Raw genomic sequence first — 15,801 nt, 5'->3', positions numbered from 1 at the left:
ATTCTCCAGGGCTGCATCAGCGCATCAGGGATTCCATGCGACGGAGGGTGGATGCATGTATCCTCGCTAACGGAGGACATTTTGAACATTTCCTGTAACAAAGTGTTTGAAGTCACGCTGGTACGCTCTGTTGCTGTGAGTTTCCATTCCATAATTAATGTGATTTGAAGAGAAGTAATAAAATGAGCTCTAACATGGAAAGTAAGCCTTTCCGGACACATGTCCATATAACATATTTTCTTTCTTTGTGTGTGAGGAATGTTTCCTGAAAGTTTGGCCGTACCTTTTTGTAACACTCTGTATATAAGTTGAAAAGCAGAGGCGAAATGACAGAGCCCTGCGGAATTCCTGCGGAGATCAGTTTCATTTCGGAATTTTTATTGTCGACTCGGACATACAGTTTGCTGTCCTGCAGAAAGCTGTCTATGAGTCCAATGTAACAACCCGCAATAGGGGTAGTGCGATGAGTAGAAATGAGGACTTTCAAACGTGCGCTGGTTGCAGCAGTTACGCAGAGATGGAGACACTTGAGTGGCGCGGCGAGGCAGATCCAGAGCAGTCGGGTGGCGGCTGCGTCGCGTGTTGCGAATTAACGGCGTGGGCCGCCCCGGGCTGGCAGCCGCAGCCGGCGCCTCCCACGGCCCGCCGCGCCGTGACTCACGGCCCAGGCCGATCACGGCGCGTGAGCAGAGGGCAGAGGGCAGGAGGGGATTTCGCACCTCGCCCCGCCCTGGCTCTCTGCCGCGGTGGTGACGCCGGCCACAGCCGCTGCGCCTCACCACCTCACGTCATCTGCCACACCACGTCTGCACTTGTCACGACGTTCTGCTTCAAGGACAGTGTTTCTAATAGCGCAGACCACAGACGAGTCCTGTATTGTCGCTTTACACTCTCCAGCGGGTCCTGCGACGTCATCTCCGAACTCGTCTCGAGTCTCTTATCGGGTACAGCGAGTGAACTCTGTCAGCGCAAAAAGCAGAGCGTCTACACGAGATCGCAAGTGTGACCGATGTCTCGCAGCGTTGCCACTATATACACGAGTGTCGAGCACGACAGCTGTTCCTTACCAACTGACGTACGACTGATTAACAGTAAACACTGGCGCGCATATATATATATATATATATATATATATATATATATATATATATATATATATATATACATACAGGGTTGCCCATTGTTAGTGACCGCGCCAAATCTCACGAAATACGCGTCAAACGAAAAAACTACAAAGAGCGAAACGTGTCTAGCTTGAAGGGGGAAACCAGATGGCGCTATGGTTGTCCCGCTAAATAGCGCTGCCATAGGTCAAACGGACATCAACTCCGATTTTTTAAAAATAGGAACCCCCACTTTTTTATTACATATTCGTTTAGTACCTAAAGAAATATAAATGTTTTAGTTGGACCACTTTTTTCGCTTTGTGATAGGTGGCGCTGTAATAGTCACAAACGCATAAGTACGTGGTATCACGTAACATTCCGCCAGTGCAGTCGGTATTTGCTTCGTGATACATTACCCGTGTTAAAATGGACCGTTTACCAATTGCAGAAAACGTCGATATCGTGTTGATGCATGGCTATTGTGATCAAAATGCCCAACGGGCGTGTGCTATGTATGCTGCTCGGTATCCTGGACGACATCATCCAAGTGTCCGGACTGTTCGCCGGATAGTTACATTATTTAAGGAACCAGAAAGTATTCAGCCACATGTGAAACGTCAACCACGACCTGCAACAAATGATGATGCCCAAGTAGGTGTTTTAGCTGCTGTTGCGGCTAATCCGCACGTCAGTAGCAGACAAATTGCGCAAGAATCGGGAATCTCGAAAACGTCGGTGTCGAGAATGCTACATCAACGTTGATTGCACCCGTACCAAATTTCTATGCACCAGGAATTGCATGGTGACGACTTTGAACGTCGTGTACAGTTCTGCCACTGGGCTCAAGAGAAATTACGGGACGATGACACATTTTTGCACGCGTTCTATTTAGCGACGAAGCGTCACTCACCGACATTAATGTAAACTGGCATAATATGCACTATTGGGCAAGGGAAAATCGACGATGGGTGCGACAAGTGGAACACTAGCGACCTTGACGGGTTAATGCATGGTGCGGCATTATGGGAGGAAGGATAACTGGCCCCCATTTTATCGATGGCAATCTAAATGTTGCAATGTATGCTGATTTTCTACGTAACGTTCTACCGATGTTACTACAAGATGTTTCACTGCATGACAGAATGGCGATGTACTTCCAACATGATGGATGTCCGGCACATAGCTCGCGAGCGGTTGAAGCGGTATTGAATAGCATATTTCATTACAGGTGGATTGGTCGTCGAAGCACCATAACATGGCCCGCACGTTCACCGGATGTGACGTCCCCGGATTTCTTTCTGTGGGGAAAGTTGACGGATATTTGCTATCGTGATCCACCGACAACGCCTAACAACATGCATCAGCGCATTCTCAATGCCTGTGCGAACATTACGGAAGGCGAACTAATCGCTGTTGAGAGGAATGTCGTTACACGTATTGCCAAATGCATTGAGGTAGACGGACATCATTTTGAGCATTTATTGCATTAATTTGGTATTTACAGATAATCACGCTGTAACAGCATGCGTTCTCAGAAGTGATAAGTTCACAAAGGTACATGTATCACATTGGAACAACCGAAATAAAATGTTCAAACAGACCTACGTTCTGTATTTTAATTTAAAAAACCTACCTGTTACCAACTGTTCGTCTAAAATTGTGAGCCATATGTTTGTGACTATTACAGCGCCATCTACCACAAAGAAAAAAAAGGTGGTCTAACTAAAACATTCATATTTCTTTATGTACTACACGAATATGTAATAAAAAGTGGTGGTTCCTATTTAAAAAAAACCCAGTTGATATCTGTTTGATCTATGTCAGCGCCATCTAGCGGGCCAACCATAGTGCCATCTGGTTTCGCCCTTGAAGCTAGACAAGTTTCGTTCTTTGTAATTTCTTCGTTTGGCGCTTATTTCGTGAGATATTTGGCCCGGACACGACCACCATAAATATATATATATATATATATATATATATATATATATATATATATATATATATATATATACTCCTGGAAATGGAAAAAAGAACACATTGACACCGGTGTGTCAGACCCACCATACTTGCTCCGGACACTGCGAGAGGGCTGTACAAGCAATGATCACACGCACGGCACAGCGGACACACCAGGAACCGCGGTGTTGGCCGTCGAATGGCGCTAGCTGCGCAGCATTTGTGCACCGCCGCCGTCAGTGTCAGCCAGTTTGCCGTGGCACACGGGGCTCCATCGCAGTCTTTAACACTGGTAGCATGCCGCGACAGCGTGGACGTGAACCGTATGTGCAGTTGACGGACTTTGAGCGAGGGCGTATAGTGGGCATGCGGGAGGCCGGGTGGACGTACCGCCGAATTGCTCAACACGTGGGGCGTGAGGTCTCCACAGTACATCGATGTTGTCGCCAGTGGTCGGCGGAAGGTGCACGTGCCCGTCGACCTGGGACCGGACCGCAGCGACACACGGATGCACGCCAAGACCGTAGGATCCTACGCAGTGCCGTAGGGGACCGCACCGCCACTTCCCAGCAAATTAGGGACACTGTGCTCCTGGGGTATCGGCGAGAACCATTCGCAACCGTCTCCATGAAGCTGGGCTACGGTCCCGCACACCGTTAGGCCGTCTTCCGCTCACGCCCCAACATCGTGCAGCCCGCCTCCAGTGGTGTCGCGACAGGCGTGAATGGAGGGACGAATGGAGACGTGTCGTCTTCAGCGATGAGAGTCGCTTCTGCCTTGGTGCCAATGATGGTCGTATGCGTGTTTGGCGCCGTGCAGGTGAGCGCCACAATCAGGACTGCATACGACCGAGGCACACAGGGCCAACACCCGGCATCATGGTGTGGGGAGCGATCTCCTACACTGGCCGTACACCACTCGTGATCGTCGAGGGGACACTGAATAGTGCACGGTACATCCAAACCGTCATCGAACCCATCGTTCTACCATTCCTAGACCGGCAAGGGAACTTGCTGTTCCAACAGGACAATGCACGTCCGCATGTATCCCGTGCCACCCAACGTGCTCTAGAAGGTGTAAGTCAACTACCCTGGCCAGCAAGATCTCCGGATCTGTCCCCCATTGAGCATGTTTGGGACTGGATGAAGCGTCGTCTCACGCGGTCTGCACGTCCAGCACGAACGCTGGTCCAACTGAGGCGCCAGGTGGAAATGGCATGGCAAGCCGTTCCACAGGACTACATCCAGCATCTCTACGATCGTCTCCATGGGAGAATAGCAGCCTGCATTGCTGCGAAAGGTGGATATACACTGTACTAGTGCCGACATTGTGCATGCTCTGTTGCCTGTGTCTATGTGCCTGTGGTTCTGTCAGTGTGATCATGTGATGTATCTGACCCCAGGAATGTGTCAATAAAGTTTCCCCTTCCTGGGACAATGAATTCACGGTGTTCTTATTTCAATTTCCAGGAGTGTATATGTATGTATGTATGTATGTGTATATATACAATGGTGGACCATTTCAGTTCGTAATGGGGACTAACTCGGGACAGAGATGAGATACAGAAAACTGTTTTAGGTAAAAATTGCAGAAAACAAAGAGGGTCACACAAACCTGCTGATGGCTGTGACCTTGAACGTCATTTTTCAAGGTGATTCGGAGGTTAAAGTGATTTTTTTTAATGGGAATCCTAGTGGTTGATTTAATATTTCAAAAGAGCGGCAAATTTTGCGTATAAAATGATATGTTATTCAAGGTCATGGGAAGGAACAATGAAGGTCAACTAAGCAAATACGTTTTCAGTTGTGGGAATTAATTCGGAATAGAGGACGGATACAACAAAACACAATGTTGGAAACGAATTGGAACGCACATCCCGCAGAATGAGATCGACGGGACTTACTCAACGACTTTTAAATCAATGATCTACGTTTTAATTATCCTTGTTCTGTCTTACAAATGTTCAAATAACATTTATATGTTGTCATGTAATTTTGTTTGCTAATAAATAAGTTAATTAAAACTTAAAGTTCCAATCTCTTCTCGCTCTTTCCAAACCCGGCGTCGCAAACAGAGGTTTTCATGAAACAAATCTCAACCTTCGAATGTCCACCGATATTAAACATTATAGTTATTGGTAATGATACGTGACCCCTTATGTCCCTTCCATGTAGTATCTAACATTGTATTTTACTACACCCCTCCTCAATCCGAGAGTTAATCCTTACTGGGACTGAAAACGTATTTTCTTATTTGACCGCCATTCGACTTTGTCATTAGCTTAAATAATGGAATAATGTGTCATTTCATACATAAAATTAGCCCTCTTTCCATATCTTATCAGGTTTCGCCATCTTAAAAAGTCACTTTAACCTCCAAATCACCTTGAAATTCACGTTCAAGGTCACGGCGATCAGTAGTAATGGGTGACCCTCTTCGCCGCCTACAACGTTCGGCTAAAACATTTTGATTATTTATTGCATAAGAACTAAACATTGTACAGATGTCACACATATTGCATTTTGAAGAGAAACACTGAAAGCTTTTTTTACAAACATTCGATATGCGAACTATGAGTGACCCGGCAGACGTCAATAGGGTAATCGAATTCTCGCCATACCTGTCCCAGCATGGCAGTCAGTTCCCGTATTCTCTCCCGGAGCTCTGCTACATCACGTGGTAGAGGTGGGACGTACACCAGATCTTTAATGTGTCCCCACAGAAAAAAGTCACACGGGGTGAGATCTGGTGATCGGGAGGCCATTTCATGAAACAGCTGCCCCCTTCTGTAGCACGGCCGATCCATCGATGCGGCAGCTCCGTGTTCAGGTACCCACGAACTTCACGATGAAAATGGGGTGGAGTCCCATCCTGCTGAAAGATGAACGGAGAGTCCGATTGCATTTGAGGCATGAGCCATTCCTGCAACATGTCCAAGTAGGAATATCCAGCGACAGCGCTCTCGGCGAAGAGGAAGGGCCCGTACAGTTTTCGACGTGAGAAAGCACAAAAACCATTTACCGTTGGGGAATCACGCTGAAATTCAATGCATTTGTGTGGATGCTTTGTACCCCGGATTCGATGATTATGCCTGTTCACTTTCCCATTAGTGTGAAAAGTGGCTACGTCGCTAAAAATTAAGTAATCAACAATTCCATCCTCATCCTCATTCAATTGTTGCAACTGCGAACAAAACTCAACAAAACACTTGTCTTTGTCGTCGTCATTGAGCTTCTGCACTAGCTCCAGTTTGAATGGTTTCATAGACAGCTTCTGTCGCGGGACTTTCCACACTGTCATTGGAGCCATGTCGAGTTCACGGAATGCACGACGCACCGATTTCTTTGGACCCCTTATGAATGTCTCTCACTGGCACGTCGTAACGAATTTGTAGTGCCAGTGGTAAATGGCCTTCCTTGTTGGCGGCTCCTTACCGTACTTGGTTCTAAACATCCGTTGAACAGCTGAAGCACACTTGTTTTTGTCGGACTCCAACACACAGAAAGCTCGCTCCGCACCTGAACTCGCCATGTTTGCTACTAGCGCTGACTATCAGCAAATTACTAAACTACACTGTGACGGTATACAAGAAAAAAAAAACTTTCAGGGTTTCTCTTAAAAATGACATATGTGTGATATCTGTACAACGTTTGGTTCTTGTGCAATAAATAATTGAAAGTGTTCCCGGAATTCATGTACACCCTGTATATATATTTACAAACAGGTTGTAACAGGTATAAGTGCAGATACTTCTATTGGTGACTGAGGATGGCATACTGAACAGCATTACATCATTTTTACTTCATCTGAAGACTAATAAATATAGCTATTACGAGTGGTCTGTTTTTACGTTGGTTAGCACCTCCAAGTAGATATGGCTAGAGTGATACAGTAATGCTTATTTTCCACTGGTAAGGAGCTCAGGTGTTCAAGTGTGGAAGCGTGTACTGAAAGACGTACTGCACGTGGTGCTGCAGTTAAGTCTGTGCAGAAAACATCAGTTACTACGTTATGTGACGAGTTTGTGGGAAAACTGTTCCACACAGAGGAAATAAAACCAACACATTGATGTCTGTGCGTATTCAGATCACGTATTATTGACGCCGGGGAAAGTGTCATGGATCAAATGGAACAAAAACAAGCAAAATTTGACAAATAGATTTGACACAAACACTGTTGTTCCTCGGTTTTGCGTCCGAGACGTCCAACATGCCAGTGTCCATGAAAGACCAAGCGCTGCTGGTTAAAGCTCTTTTACAATAACGGTGACCGTGCGCCAGTAGCCTTGCAGAAGTTCCGGTCACTCAGGGGTACGAAAAAAATAAAAAATAAAAAGCGCATTGGTCCGATGTCTGCTAAGGGTCTGGAGAAAATGATTACAGAATTCGAAGAGACAGGATTTTCTGAAGTGCAATGTGGCACAGGGAGCCAAGTTGTTGGACAAGCCTCCGAGCACGGTGCGTAAAATCCTACCAAACATCGTGCGTTGCTATCCGTGCAAAATCACCCTCGCTCAGGATTTGCTTCCTGCTGATATGTCAACAAGACAAACGTTCTCTCTGGACTTTCTTGCTCGCAAGTGGATAACAAATGTCCATGGAACACTGTACGCAGACGAAGCCCATTTTGATTATAGAGGACACGTCAGTACACAGAATTTCAGAATATAGGTGAAGTATCTGCACTAGCAGAATAGACATGAGAGAAAGAAAAAAAAGTCCGGAAACAATTTATTGGACTCACCCAAACAATAACACAATATCCAAAAGAACAACAGACTGAACCCCAACTGCGGATAACAAATAATAATAAAAAAGACCTGACTCTTCACGGGGAACGAACACAAACAGTTCTACCCTCTGCCAGGCACTTAAGTGTGAATTGCAGAGTAACCTTGTAGAAGTAGGTGTTCTACAACGTCAACAGGTTCGTCGACTATACCAAGAGATCGGCCAGCTAGAAGAGGCGTCTGGCCGTGGCTGCTCTGCGAGTGGTGCATCGAACTCCCTTTTCCTGGCAGTGCGTCGCCGGATGTATCTGCTGGAACTATTTGCGATCATGTGCCTGGCGTAGCAAAGTAGTTCCTAGGCTAGCTACGACCTCTGGTGAAGCTGTTCTGCAGGCTCCGCGAACTGGTAGTGGTCCTTGGCGGCCGTTGCTGGAGACCTGGTGGTGTGTGTGTTGTGTTGTGGTCGCCGGTAAGTCTTTGTTTTAGAACCCAGACGACGTAGGTTTTCGTGGTGACGATACACCCTGTGATGCAGGCATCCCGTGATGGTTGGACGTAAAGTGGGATGCCGATGCAGTAGGCGCTACGATGTCCAAAGTGTGCGGCCACAGCAATGGGCAACGGAAAATCCGCACGCACATCTACTAGTACCACTTTGTTGTATAAAGATGACTGTGTGCTGCAGCTTGACGGCGTCGCTTATCGTAGGGCCGTATTTATTCGAGGAGATGAACCCTGCATGTCTTGTCATCTGTACCGTCACCGGTAAATGCTGTAAGAGTCTTCTGCGCGCCAACCCATTCCAATCTTTCAACGCTGTCGACGTCTGGGTGTAAACTTATTTGTCCGTCGCTGACATAGAAGACCGCAAACCTTCTTTCCTTCCCATCTGGGCAAGCTGTACAGTGATTAGAGTACATGTAAAGCGTGCTGGGACAGGGTAAATGCTAGCAACAATGAAGTCAATAATTCGATTGTCAAACTGGCATTTTAATTTGATATCCCCCACAACTGACAAAATTTACAAAAAAATGTGAATTTCTTTGTCCACCCACACACTCCTGAGAATGGCACGTTAACAATTTGCAATTACGCGCCCCTATTACCGGCAGCTACATTGATAAATACTCGGCACCTCGCAAGGATAACTGCCATATCAAGAATATTAGGTAAGTTGTTGGAAGTGGTTAAGCATTGGTGAAAATGTCGCTTCTGAGCGCACAAAGAGCTCTAACCGCAGAACTCTGCACGGAACACGCGTAGGTGCAGTGCTGCAATACAGACCATATGTCTCCCTTCGAAGACGATGGCCGAGACGCCGTCTCCAAGTCGGTACCGCTCGATGGCTGAAGGCGAAGTCTACCCTTTCCACAATTCTCTCGTTTCCCACGCGTACGAAAACGCGTCGAAGAATACTCAGTTCCGGCCAATGTCGAACGCTCTATCATCGCCGAAATTCCTCCAACGGCATTTCTGAGATCTGCCCAACGATCGAGTAGATCATAACGCCCCTAGGCAAACGAAATTCCCGCCTTCGCCACGAGTTGCCCAGCACAGGTGGCTCGGGATGCCGGGCTATCCCGAAAAGCGCCGTATTGTCCCGCGTTTCCAGTGACCGATAGCGGCCGCCCACGGCAGCACTGCGAGCTACGGCCAGCTGCAGACTTTATATTCCACAATTCTCAACTTCCGACACTTTTCACCAACACTTTAAGTTAGTGACTTAATCATGCATACATGCAGGGAATACTGGTCGAGAGTGCCTCATGTTTATCATAATTCAATAGAGTCATGATCTGATGCCCTTACCAGTCCCTTTATTATTAATACTAATGTCGGTAAGCTAACGCGTAAGTACCGATGTCCTGGCACCTTACATGGATAAGACCTTTTTAATGCAAGATGGCGTTCCTATGCACATTGCACAGCCAGTGAAGCTGCTCCTGCAGAGACATTTTGGAAAGGCTAGAATTATCAGCTGTGATGTCGCTGCAGCCTGGCCGTCCAAATTACCCCAGCTTGCGTGTGACTTATGGCTGTGTGATTGTTTGAAAGACGTGGTGTTCAGTCCTCCGACTACAAACGTAGCTGCATTGACGGCACCCATTGCGCAACGCGCTCTGAACGTCACACTTGGGACATTCTGATCTGTTACGGGAACATCCTGTTTCGCGATTTCAACTTGTGGCAGAAAACTGTGCCTTGCGTTAGTCTCACGACAGCTAAAGAACCATCTCATTATTGCTTTTATGCGGCTTTTTTTTGCCTCGCTACAAATGAAAACAGATTTCATTGTTGCTTTTTATGGCGTTTTGGCCTCAGGACAATTAAAAACCGATTTTTCCCATCCCAAATGGTGCGAAATTGTAGTGGTGGATGTTACCCAATTTCCAGTGGCACAGCTGCTGAATGCCAGAGTTGTGCGCTCATGCACACTGCAGAGTACTGTTGGTATGAGAACCTCACACCATAGCCGACATATTGGGATTCTTGAGTCTTTTGCAGCCGACCCCATTTACGTATCGCCTTTACAGCCCATGTAGTCGGAAAATTTTCGTAAATTTTTTTTCTTCCCAAAATGTTTTCCTCGTGCAATAATATTCCTTTGAATTTGAAATTATTCTGAGTGGCGGTGCTTTTTTAAACTGTTTTGAAACTTCAATTATAATCAATTTCTATATACACTTGCGTGCAAAACTAAAGGACGAAACTAGCTACCAAGCATGGTGGCGCAGTGGTAATCTCACTGCGCTCACATTCGGGAGGATGACGGCTCAGACGCGGGTCCGGCCATCCTGATTTAGGTTTCCTGTGATTTCCCTAAATCGTTCGTACAAATGCCGGGATGGTTGCTTTGAAAGGGCACGACTGTCTTGCTTTCCCATCCTTCCCAAATCACTGGGACGGATGATCTCACTGCTTGGTCCCCTCCCCCGAAATAAACATCTTTAATTTGAGACCACTGATGATTCTTTACCTTAATAAAGCGAAACGTCTCTGGGGGAAAAAAACACGTACACTACTGGCCATTAAAACTGCTACACCAAGAAGAAATGCAGATCATAAACGGCTATTCATTGGACAAATATATTATACTAGAACTGACATGTGGTTACATTTTCACGCAATTTGGGTGCATAGATCCTGAGAAATCAGTACCGAGAACAACCACATCTGGCCGTAATGACGGCCTTCACTGACATGTGGTTACATTTTCACGCAATTTGGGTGCATAGATCCTGAGAAATCAGTACCGAGAACAACCACATCTGGCCGTAATGACGGCCATCATACGCCTGGGCATTGAGTCAAACAGAGCTTCGATGGTGTGTACACGCACAGCTGCCCATGTAGCTTCAACACGATATCACAGTTCATCAAGAGTAGTGACTGGCGTAATGTGACGATCCAGTTGCTCGGCCACCATTGACCAGACGTTTTCAGTTGGTGAGAGATCTGGAGAATTTGCTGGCCAGGGCAGCAGTCGAACATTTTCTGTATCCACAAAGAACCGTACAGGACTTGCAACATGCGGTCGTACATTATCCTGCTGAAGTGTAGGGTTTCGCAGGGATCGAATGAAGGGTGGAGCCACGGGTCGTAACACATCTGAAATGTAACGTCCACTGTTCAAAGTGCCGTCAATGCGAACAAGAGGTGACCCGAGACGTGTAACCAATGGAACCCCATACCATCACGCCAGTATGGCGATGACGAATAGACGCTTCCAATGTGCGTTCACCGCGATGTCACCAAACACGGATGCGATCATCATGATGCAGTAAACAGAACCTGGATTCATCCGAAAAAAATGACGTTTTGCCATTCGTGCACCCAGGTTCGTCGTTGAGTACACCATCGCAGGCGCTCCTGTCTGTGATGCAGCGTCATGGGTAACCGCAGCCGTGGTCTCCGAGCTGATAGTCCATGCTGGTGCAAACGTCGTTGAACTGTTCGTGCAAATGGTTGTTGTCTTGGAAACGTCCCCGTCTGTTGACTCAGGGATCGAGACGTGGCTGCACGATCTATTGCAGCCATGCGGATAAGATGCCTGTCATCTCAACTGCTAGTGATATGAGGCCATTGGGATCCAGCTTGGCGTTCCGTATTAGCCTCCTGAACCCACCGATTCCATAGTCTGCTGTCATTGGATCTCGACCAACGCGAGCAGCAATGTCGCGATACGATAAACCGCAATCGCGATAGGCTACAATTCGACCTTTAACAAAGTCGGAAACATGATGGTACGCATTTCTGCTCCTTACACGAGGCATCACAACAACGTTTCACCAGGCAACGCCGGTCAACTGCTGTTTGTGTATAAGAAATCGGTTGGAAACTTTCCTCATGTCAGCACGTTGTAGCTGTCGCTACCGGCGCCAACCTTGTGTGAATGCTCTGAAAAGCTAATCATTTCGATATCAAAGCATCTTCTTCCTGTCGGTTAAATTTCGCGTGTGTAGCACGTCATCTTCGTGATGTAGCTATTTTAATGGCCAGTAGTGTATAATCAATTTCTATATACACATTGCGTGCAAAACTTATGGACATAGCTACCTAGTGTGGTGGCGTAGTGGTTAGCACACTGCCCTCAAATTCGAGAGGATGACGGTTCAGACTCGCATCCGGCCATCCTGATTTAGGTTTTCCGTGATTTCCCTAAATCGCTTCGTATAAATGCCGGGATGGCTGCTTTGAAAGGGCACGTCTGTCTTGCTTTCTCATCTTTCCCTAATCGCTGGAACGAATGACCTCACTGTTTGGCGCCCTCTCTCCAAATCAATATCTTTAATTAGAGACCACTGATGATTCTTTACCTTAATAAAGCGAAACGTCTCTGGTGGGAAAAAAAAATCACATATTTTCTTGTAGTTGCGACGACAGAACTAAAATACGCTCATGAATAGTGGAATAAAAGTTATTATTTATGTAACTTTGCGATAAGAAATACTTCTTTTTCACTGTGTATCTGCTAAACTAATTATGCCATGGTATTCGACATGGGTTCAGTGGTTTTGTCTCGAAGAGCGTTTTTGTCTGGCACGCACACTGTTTCTCATCTAGCTGTGCCGTATCTTGTACTGGTTATCGTCACTGTGGTTCAAACAGCCCGTTACACGTCAACATTCAGTCATTGTGCGCGCACAGAGCAGCAGCTGGGCCGCCGCCTCGCCCGCTGCTCCTGACAGGCAGCCAGGCAGCCCCTCGCGTCTGGCGAGCGGCCGCGCCCCCCTCATCCCCGACTGGGAGGGGCGTAGCGCGTGCCATTCCGCTCGGTGCTCAGGCGGCTGTGCTGTCGTACTGTACCGCTACAGTAGCACTTACTCGCCTGTCGCACACGACGGTACGGTGCAATAATCAGCAGCCACTTGCAGGAAAGAAATTAAGGTTGATATCAAGTTTCAAGTGCTTAGTGCCCTCCTTCAGAATATCATGACAATAGCGTTATTTGCGAGTGTCAACAATAAGATGTAAGATGCATATTGTTATGCTGATGTCATACCTTTTTTTTTGTGCAGCTACCATGAACCACATGATCACAGCAATACGCTGCACGCATCTTGTTGACACTCGCAAATAACGCGATTGTTAGAACCTTCCTAAGAAGGGTACTAAATACCAGGTGACCAAAAAGTCAGGGATTTCGGCGATGATAGAGCGTTCGACATTGGCCGAGACTGAGTATTCTTCCGCCGCGTTTTCGTACGCGTGGGAGACGGGAGAATTGTGGAGAGGGTGGACTTCGCCTTCAGCCATCGAGCGGTACGGACTTGGCGTCTCGGCCGTCGTCTTCGAAGGGAGCTATACGATCTGTATCGCAGCACTACCAACACGTGTTCCGTGCAGAGTTCTGCGGTTAGAGCTCTTTGTGCGCTCAGAAGCGACATTTTCACCAATGCTTAACCACTTCCAACAACTTACCTAATATTCTTGATATGGTAGTTATCCTTGCGAGGTGCCGAGTATTTATCAACGTAGCTGCCGGTAACAGGGGCGCGTAATTGCAAATTGTTAATGTGCCATTCTCAGGAGTGTGTGGGTGGACAAAGAAATTCGCATTTTTCTTTTTGTAAATTTTGTCAGTTGTGGGGGATATCAAATTAAAATTTCAATATTACGAGGGCAGTTCAATAAGTAATGCAACACATTTTTTTTCTCGGCCAATTTTGGTTGAAAAAACCGGAAATTTCTTGTGGAATATTTTCAAACATTCCCGCTTCGTCTCGTATAGTTTCATTGACTTCCGACAGGTGGCAGCGCTGTACGGAGCTGTTAAAATGGCGTCTGTAACGGATGTGCGTTGCAAACAACGGGCAGTGATCGAGTTTCTTTTGGCGGAAAACCAGGGCATCTCAGATATTCATAGGCGCTTGCAGAATGTCTACGGTGATCTGGCAGTGGACAAAAGCACGGTGAGTCGTTGGGCAAAGCGTGTGTCATCATCGCCGCGAGGTCAAGCAAGACTGTCTGATCTCCCGCGTGCGGGCCGGCCGTGCACAGCTGTGACTCCTGCAATGGCGGAGCGTGCGAACACACTCGTTCGAGATGATCGACGGATCACCATCAAACAACTCAGTGCTCAACTTGACATCTCTGTTGGTAGTGCTGTCACAATTGTTCACCAGTTGGGATATTCAAAGGTTTGTTCCCGCTGGGTCCCTCGTTGTCTAACCGAACACCATAAAGAGCAAAGGAGCACCATCTGTGCGGAATTGCTTGCTCGTCATGTGGCTGAGGGTGACAATTTCTTGTCAAAGATTGTTACAGGCGATGAAACATGGGTTAATCACTTCGAACCTTAAACAAAAAGGCAATCAATGGAGTGGCGCCACACCCACTCTCCTACCAAGAAAAAGTTTAAAGCCATACCCTCAGCCGGTAAAGTCATGGTTACAGTCTTCTGGGACGCTGAAGGGGTTATTCTGTTCGATGTCCTTCCCCATGGTCAAACGATCAACTCTGACGTGTATTGTGCTACTCTTCAGAAATTGAAGAAACGACTTCAGCGTGTTCGTAGGCACAAAAATCTGAACGAACTTCTCCTTCTTCATGACAACGCAAGACCTCACACAAGTCTTCGCACCCGAGAGGAGCTCACAAAACTTCAGTGAACTGTTCTTCCTCATGCACCCTACAGCCCCGATCTCGCACCATCGGATTTCCATATGTTTGGCCCAATGAAGGACGCAATCCGTGGGAGGCACTACGCGGATGATGAAGAAGTTATTGATGCAGTACGACGTTGGCTCCGACATCGACCAGTGGAATGGTACCGCGCAGGCATACAGGCCCTCATTTCAAGGTGGCGTAAGGCCGTAGCATTGAATGGAGATTACGTTGAAAAATAGTGTTGTGTAGCTAAAAGATTGGGGAATAACCTGGTGTATTTCAATGCTGAATAAAACGACCCCTATTTCAGAAAAAAAAGTGTTGCATTACTTATTGAACTGCCCTCGTACAATCGAATTATCGACTTCATTGTAGCTAGCATTTACCCTGCCCCAGTAAGCTTTACGTGTACTCTAGTCAATGCACAGCTGTCCCAGACGGGAAGGAAAGAAGGTTTGCGGTCTTCTATGTCAGCGACGGACAAATAAGCTTACACCATAATAGCGGAATCCAGTAGAAGATCCAGTTTTCGTTTTTACGGACACGCCTAGTTACGAGTTAACAGGTGTAGAAACGTAGTTTGTCTGCTAATTTGAGTGAGTGAGCGAGCGCAGGACTACCTTCGTGACGTACGTGCCGCGGCCTGTCTTTCTCGTAGGCTTCATAAAACCGCTGTGTCTGCATCTACACACACACTCCGCAAGTCACGGTGCGTGGCGGAGGGTATCCTGCACTACTACTTGTCATTTTCCTTCTTGTTCCACTCGCAAATACAGCGAGGAAAAACGACAGTCTGTACGCCTACGTATAAGCCCTAATTTCTCGTATCTTATCTTCGTGGTCCTTGCGCACGGTGTATGTTGGAGGCAGTAGACTCGTTCGGCAGTCAGCTTCAAATGC

The 15,801-nt window shown here is 46.9% G+C and overlaps 1 protein-coding gene across 1 annotated transcript in view; it reads left to right on the top strand.

Moving 5' to 3' along the window:
- Positions 1 to 517: 517 nt before the first annotated feature.
- Positions 518 to 15,801, top strand: part of LOC126456052 (protein dissatisfaction) — a 63,694-nt gene continuing 48,410 nt past the window's right edge. The window contains exon 1 of the mRNA XM_050091810.1: positions 518 to 841. Coding sequence (XP_049947767.1) covers positions 518 to 841 — 324 coding nt within the window. The remainder of the gene's footprint in view (positions 842 to 15,801) is intronic.

Source organism: Schistocerca serialis, chromosome 1 (genome assembly GCF_023864345.2).
Source record: "Schistocerca serialis cubense isolate TAMUIC-IGC-003099 chromosome 1, iqSchSeri2.2, whole genome shotgun sequence".
Taxonomy (NCBI): Eukaryota; Metazoa; Arthropoda; class Insecta; order Orthoptera; family Acrididae; genus Schistocerca; species Schistocerca serialis.
Note: the sequence above shows the minus strand (reverse complement) of the source record. Positions and strands in the feature narration are given on the sequence as shown.